The sequence below is a fragment of the Anarhichas minor genome, unplaced genomic scaffold, assembly GCF_050575085.1.
Source record: "Anarhichas minor isolate MPS153535 unplaced genomic scaffold, ASM5057508v1 ptg000074l, whole genome shotgun sequence".
NCBI lineage: Eukaryota > Metazoa > Chordata > Actinopteri > Perciformes > Anarhichadidae > Anarhichas > Anarhichas minor.
The window spans coordinates 10,262,727-10,270,482 of NW_027466520.1; the positions used below are offsets into that span (position 1 = coordinate 10,262,727).

Genomic DNA, 7,756 nt, shown 5'->3' on the forward strand with positions numbered 1-7,756 from the left:
GGCCACAGCTCCTCCCCTCTCCTTGTTCCTGCCCCAATCAGATGGGATTATAGATCTTTTATGTCAGGGATGTCCCTAGTCATGGCTGTAAGAATAAGATGAAGCAGAGACCAGCAGGTAGAGAAAAGGAGACATAGAGACTAGAGAGTGAACTGAGAAGAGGAGAGAAGCAAAGAGAGGAAGAAGAAGTGTGAGGAAGACCAAGTTGAAACAGGAATGAAGTATCCTCCTACTCCTCAGAGTAAATCTCTGTTAGATATGGAAGAAGCAAACTATTGTGAAGGCCTGGATCCCTCATACAGCACACTGGGCTTTGAGAATGCAGAGGTGCTCTGTGGAGGAGGAGGTAAGTGCGTGTAGCCACCCACACATGCACATGCAAACACTAATTCAAGCACAAGGCATCTGATTTTTAGCATGCATAGTTGGACATGCTCCTTACAGAATGACAATGTGAAGATAGCACACTCCAGCTTTATAAGCACTGAAATGTGAATACATAGACTGATAAGCTGCTCACTCACACATTTCCCACAATGAAGTGGGGGCCTGCAAAATGTCTGATCATGGACAGAGTATTGAGATAAGCCTTGCACTGTGTATCTGATAAATCTGTATCCTCGTTTAACGCGATGCTTCTTGTATTGAGGGTTTGGGATGTGTCATCTACCTCAGATCTGGGTGAAGAGGTAAACTAGAACTACCGTGTTAGTTTGTAAGTTGAGAACTTAAAATGATAAAGTCAAGTGAGACCAGCTGAATGCAAATTTGTTTCTATTTCCACAAAAAGGAAGGGTTTTAACATAAGATAAACAAAGGGGAAACGGGTGTAGTCATGACATTTTAATGTCGGCATGTATACACTGATTGTGATGAATTAATTCCACTTGCATGCTGCTCACATATGGGTATGTGAGTGGAAATCTGTGGGAGTGAGGGACAGAAAATGGCTAGGTACAGGTTTTAAAAGTATGAAATCAGAATGCCAATAAAAGCGTTTAGGCCGGAATTCCAGCATGTGACATAAAGATGTTTTATTGAAGAGCAAGCACGCATCTCAGTGATACAATGAAGTCATCTCAGCACGCGAACAGAGAGTTAGTCGTACATTGACTCATCTCGCCTTGACACTGCCTGGTGTGGGACTGAGAGGGATGTGTGTGGGGAGATGTGATCGTGTCTGTGTTGATGCATCTTGAATTTTTACCGTCACATGCTATGATCGTGTTGTGTTCTATTCGGCATGCTTTGACTGAACGATAAATATGCAGACAACGATGATGATTATGGTGACGATGCTGCTGCTGCTGCTGATGATGATAATAACGACCATGATGATTATGACAATGCTTATGGTAATGAGAAGGTGACAGTAAAAATAAAGACATCGACAGTAATGTTTAAAAGGCCTGGCGATTGAACGGCCATTTATTCTTTTTCCTGATTTATGTTTAGTTTGATGTACAAATCAAACACCAAACAAATGTCTATGCAATTATAGGAACCCCAAATAACCTCTGGAGTTACACACTACACCGAATACATTTACTAGAGTAGTAAGGTGCTTTAAATTTTACACATGGTCGCTTCGATTAGATGAAATAGTGCAGACTGTGAACCCAGTATTAGACCATATTGAACTATATACTTGTATTATGTTTGTAAGCGTACTTGTGTCTACGCCAATGTGTGTAATATACAGATGTATGAGCATGTGTCTGTGTATTTACCTGTGTTTCAGACAGCATGCCAATAGAGCCGGGCATGTCAGTCGGTCCAGACGGGGTCAGCAGTAACTGTGCCATCTGTGGAGACAAAGCCACAGGAAAACACTATGGAGCCTCCAGCTGTGATGGCTGCAAAGGCTTCTTCAGACGCTCCATACGCAAGAGCCATGTCTACACCTGCAGGTACAGAGAGCAACAACTTTGTGAGACAAAACTTACACGTAAAAAACACAGCGCACTTAAAATCATGCCACACTTACATACTTATTATAAACACGGTATTGGACATTTGCACCCTTGTGATCAAGTGCAGATCTAACAATGACTTTTAAACCGTTGATAACTTACTTTTCAGCCCAGTCATCATGTCATGGCATGTCACATTGACTTACAGTACAGTTTGTCATGTCTTGCACTGTAAAGCTGCTTACATTATGTCCGCTTGTTGTATGCAGGTTCAGCAGACAATGCATTGTGGATAAAGATAAGAGAAACCAATGTCGTTTCTGCCGACTCAACAAATGCTTCAGGGCTGGCATGAAGAAAGAAGGTAGGGAAACCTCCCTCTCTGGACAAGTATAGACTCCTAACTAAAAGTTTACACAAAGAGACACAGAACACAAAGTCTAAATAATATTTTAGATGTAGTTTATTTTCGTTTAGTTTAGTTACATTTGTTGTTGTTGTTTTTTTCCACTGAGACAAAGTGTAGACTTAAAACTAGTGAAACTAAAGGAGAGGCTTTCTTCAGAGAATCTCAGAGCTGCTTCAAGATGGCGGAAATTGGCTCGGCCATAAAATAAGTGATTACTTAGTGTGTGTGTGTGTGTGTGTATTTATGAGGGGTATAACCTTGGCAAGGAGTTTTATGACACCTAATCATGTGTTATTCAAACATGTTGTTCTGGATTGCAACTGGTTAACGTTTGACTCCGATGGCTGATGCCAGCCTGTGTGACTATGTTCCTGCCCCGTAAGGGCTGATGTCATCGTTAAACTGAGTGATACCAATTTGAGCTAAATCTTGCAAACACTAAACCAAGATAGAGACATATTCCAGTTCGAAAGTTATTTGTTGTTTTTCTTACAATAAGGGAAGTACAGGAGGTGCCGTTTCTTCCCTGTTCCTTTTCTGTTTCACACACACAGTAACTTTAGCTCTCTGCTACATTTCAGCTGTACAGAACGAGCGGGATCGGATCAGCTCCCGAAGAAGTATCCCCGACACCCAAGACATGCCACCCATTACTATTTTGGCCCAAGCTGAATCACTGTCCCAACAGGTGACAATTTCTTTTTATGATATTTTTATCAGGCAGCACAGTATGTGCATGATTAAATTATGTGCACAAGGAAATCAAGGGATTGTGACCCAGGAAGCCATTGTTTTCCGTCTCCCTCCAGATCACTGCTCCACTTGGAATAGCAGACACATCGGAGCAGAAGTCAGCCACTGTCGGAGATGCATGCGATTCTATGAGACAACAGTTATTGGTGTTGGTGGAATGGGCCAAGTACATTCCTGCATTTGGAGAACTGCCACTGGATGACCAGGTAACAGGGCTTTGATGCACGATGGATCAACTTGATTATGCTATTGCTCACAGGAATAAGTCAACCTTGTTTTAATCCCATGCCCTAAATATCAATCAAGACCTCTCAGACTTCAGTACTTTCGTTTAACATTCTGAAGTGCTGTTTTTTTTATATTGGTCGTATTTAGCTTGTGTGAGTGTGCTTACTGCTCTAACAAATGGCTTATTCTCTTGAGGCACTTTCAGTTGGGATGAAAGAAAGGTTATCTTTAATCAACGACATGCACTGTTAGATAAAAGAACATTAAAAGCAATAACAATTAAGTCGAGTGTTCTAGATCTGACTACTGCAGTAAAAGTGCGTTCCCTCTGTGATGTATGTGAGGGCAAAAGGGGAGGCATTGTTACATTGTTTTTGTGTGTGTTTGTTTCCAGGTGAGTTTGCTCAGGGCTCATGCAGGTGAGCACCTTTTGCTTGGTGTCGCCAAAAGGTCAATGCCATTCAAGGACTTCCTGCTTTTAGGTACGAACACACCAGAAGAATGGCATCTTATTTAAACGTGGTGCAATCAGGTGGCTCAGCAATGTGAACATTGTAACATTTTACAATAAAGGTCACTGAAATGGGAGTAGTTACTAAGGAACAAGCAAGGAACGAATCAGGAATGACCTGATCATGAATGCATCGTTAATGAGTAGTTCTGGAGGTCTATATGTATATGTATAGTAGATCATAATGAACAGCCACTGTTACAGTCCTAACGGTAAGACAGTCATAAAGTAATGAGGGACTACTTAGCAACTACTCAGTATGATGTGCCACTTTACTTCAGGGGGGCACACAAAGGGTGAGTAATGATCAAGTAATTCCTGTTGCCCAGTGGCTGATGAGGAACAACTCATGAAGAAATATTATTGAACTAATCAACCTAATGATTCATTAATGAAGTATTTCCCAAGCTGGTTTCTAACCTATTATTGTCTACTACACAATCAGAGTTATTCAGAAACTATTTATTAACAATTCATCAATTATCAGGTCGTTCCTCACTCCTGTCTGACTAACTACAAACATTTTTGGGTACTGTATTGTCACAGATCAAATGTTGTGTTTGCTGAGAATGATTAACTAACGGTTTATATTTCTTTGTGACTTCAAACGTGTATTTGTAAATGGCATTACTCATTACCTAAACGTGTACCAACATCATACTGTAGGCAGGTCTGTCAACTACACTCAAGCACTCACACACACACACATTGTGCATTGCTGTGTCTTAAGACACTTACCTTAACCTTGACTGAAACCCTTAAAACGGCTTGACGAAAGTCAGATTTGACTTTTCTTTCTCTCACAGCGAAACTTATTTCCCTCAACCTTCCACACAAGCACACACCAGCACTCTACCCCATACACACCCACATACCTCAACACTGGCACTAACCTGTGCTCACTGTGTCTGCAGGTAATGGCTGTGTGATCCACAGGAACAGTCCTGAACAAGAGATGTACAAGGTAGCCAACCGAGTGCTGGATGAGCTGGTACAGCCCTTCCAGGATATTCAAATAGACGACAACGAGTATGCAGCGCTCAAGGCTATTGTCTTCTTTGACCCGGGTAATTAAAAAAAGGAACATTTGGTACTTTAAGCCATCAGAAGATATGTGAGGTACATTAATAACATATGCTAGGAACCAGTTACTCTCCCTTGGGATGAGTGGTTACTCTGTTTTCCCAGCTCACCCTTGCTTCTCAATTCAGGAACAGCCTGTATGTGTAGTGTAAATGTTCGTCTGTCTGTTACAGAAATATTACAATTATTGTTTGGAAGTAGGCAACACGAAAAAAAAGATAGAACAAAAATAGAAAAGAAAACACGAAAGCCAGAAAATCAAGGGACAAGAAATGAAAAGGTGAAAAAACAATAGTATAAATAGTAAAAGATAGAAAAAAGCAAAGTAAATATTTTCAATGATAGATTGCTCAATATCCAATGCCATTTCTTACCAGTCCCTCTTTTTCTACCAACCAATCCCCTCCATCTGGTTACATTTCCCCTCAAAGTTAGATCCCAATCCCTCTTCTTGTCTTAGTGTGACCACAACCCCTGCCCCCACCTTGTGTAACCTGTCTCCCTTTGTCTCCCCTTCACTAAATCCTCTCATTTTACCTTTATTCCCCAGTTTGACCATAATCATTATATCAATTCCACTCATATCCTCAATTACATTCCTGAACTTTCTGTTTTTTCCTCACCCTTCCCCCCCTTCCCAATCTGAAGATGCAAAGTCTTTGCGGGATCCATTGAAGATTAAGGCCATTCGTCTGCAGGTTGGTCGAGCATTTCACTCTTGTAGTTTATTGTAGAGCTTATTATCACAGTGGATTATACTTGTAATTATACATATATATTCTTGAATAATATATCTAACAACTTACAAGGACAAGGGGAGGTTGCTTACGCTGATGGAGACTTGGCCTTGTGTGTGTGTACAGGTCCAGATGAGTCTGGAAGACTACATTAATGACCGTCAGTATGACTCCAGGGGTCGCTTTGGAGAGCTGTTACTCCTGCTGCCCACCCTGCAGAGCATCACCTGGCAGATGATCGAACAGCTTCAGTTCATTAAGCTCTGTGGGCTGGCCAAGATAGACAACCTGCTGCATGAGATGCTGCTGGGAGGTGAGACTGGGCCCATGTCTGTGCTTGTAAACCTTCAGAAAGAAAAATAGGGTGACCTTCAGCAAGACCACCAAACGCTCCAGTGGAGCTATTCAGTGATAAATGTGTGGAACTGGACAAACATGAAGCAATGTAAAAAAACTAAAGTATACAAACTCTGCAAAGTTTCCCAAGATATATACAATGGGTAAAAAGTTAGGGATTTTGCAGAGAGTTGCCATACTTTTTATAATCCACATATACTGTATCTTAGGCAAAGCCAAAACAGACAACTTGCTATATGAGGTGCCTCTCGGTGACATCTGCAAACACAATGTGTATGTATAAGGAAGTCTGTAGTTAAAGGTAGAATGCATCAAACATATTCTAAACAGGGCCATGACAGACAACTCAAGCACAAGATGAGGCGTGGAATAAAGTACTAAGTCATCTCCAAAGATGTCTTTTTTCCTCCATACATGCTAAAAACAACTCCAGAATATGACAACCTAAGAAGACTGTGCAAAGAAAGCGCTGTGTGCGGTTTTTTATTTTTCAGCATCAAGTAGGAATGTGGTACTTACATACTCACAATGCTGTTAAAATACATTGTTGAGATTGTTATATTTAGTAATGTGAAATCTATACAGTTTGAAACGAAAAAAAAGCTAACCAAACGAAACAATTTAAAAATGAAGTTATTTAGGACTGACTTGATTGCTACATAAAACATGCACACATGGCAAAACACTTTCAAAGGCAAAGAAATAAACTCAACTCACTCAATTGAATAAATTCTCCATAACATAATTTATCCAACAGAGATTTATCCAAGCTACCTATTGTTCTTTTTAGTCTGTTGATGGTTGATTATTGGGTTGTTGTGTTATGTGTTCAGGCCTTGCGTCAGAGCCCACACACCTGCACCACCCAGCACACACCCAGCTGGCCCAGGAGGACCCTTTGACTGGACACACACTGGTCATCAGCACCCTGCCTGTCGCTCACACTACACAGACAGGTAAGTGCCAGACACTCGACAACCCTGAGACATGCAGCGCGGTCACACAAACTGCATTCACCCAGACAAGCGCAAACCTTCTGACACACACACAAGAAATATCAAAGTGACACTGATATATGTTTATCTCTTCACATGAAATTTCATAAAGTGTGTGCCAGATGTGTTTGCATTAACTTAGTTGAAACGAATAAATAGGCATCGCAAATGTGAAAAAAATTCCATAAAAATGTAACAATTACAAGAATTGATGAGTCTTGGCCCTATTGTATGATTTCATTCAAAACATTTGGCAATATTACACAAGCTAACGGCCACACGAGATTGATGGGAACTGTATCTATGAAGTAGCAGCTGTAGATGTAACATTTCCCAAAGGCAACAGTGGATACATTTTACAGACTTGATATATACAGCATGGCTTTTATTCACACAAAAACAATGTCAATTTGCAAAAAATAAACAATGTCTCTCTGTCCCTGCAGCCTCTCCAGACACTCCCATCCCATCACCCCCTCAGGGTCCTGCCCCAGAGAAGTACAAACACTTTTCCTATCCTCTTTGTCCTCCAGCCAGCCCCTCGCCTTCCACATAGACAGATCTCTGACTTCTCCCTGCACTCTGTCAAGGAAGCGGACATGGGCCCTAGTTCCCTTGTCCCCTATCCATCATCCCAGTCATAAGATTATGAAAGCAATCCCCGCTCAGGGTCTGTGGTTAGACTTTACCCTGCTCCTTCTCCATGTGACTCCTGGTGGCGTTGCAACAATAACTAAGACGTAATTGACGCTGCTGTGTGCGGCACTTTT

At 41.3% G+C, this 7,756-nt stretch overlaps 1 protein-coding gene across 1 annotated transcript; it reads left to right on the top strand.

Moving 5' to 3' along the window:
- The first annotated feature begins 216 nt into the window (after positions 1–216).
- Positions 217–7,542, top strand: hnf4g (hepatocyte nuclear factor 4, gamma). The gene is made up of 11 exons (XM_076080514.1): positions 217–346; positions 1,742–1,910; positions 2,183–2,277; positions 2,904–3,010; positions 3,132–3,281; positions 3,698–3,785; positions 4,729–4,881; positions 5,546–5,595; positions 5,761–5,947; positions 6,825–6,947; positions 7,433–7,542. Exons 1-11 carry the CDS (start codon positions 217–219, stop codon positions 7,540–7,542), a joined length of 1,362 nt encoding a protein of 453 aa, XP_075936629.1.
- Positions 7,543–7,756: the final 214 nt, after the last annotated feature.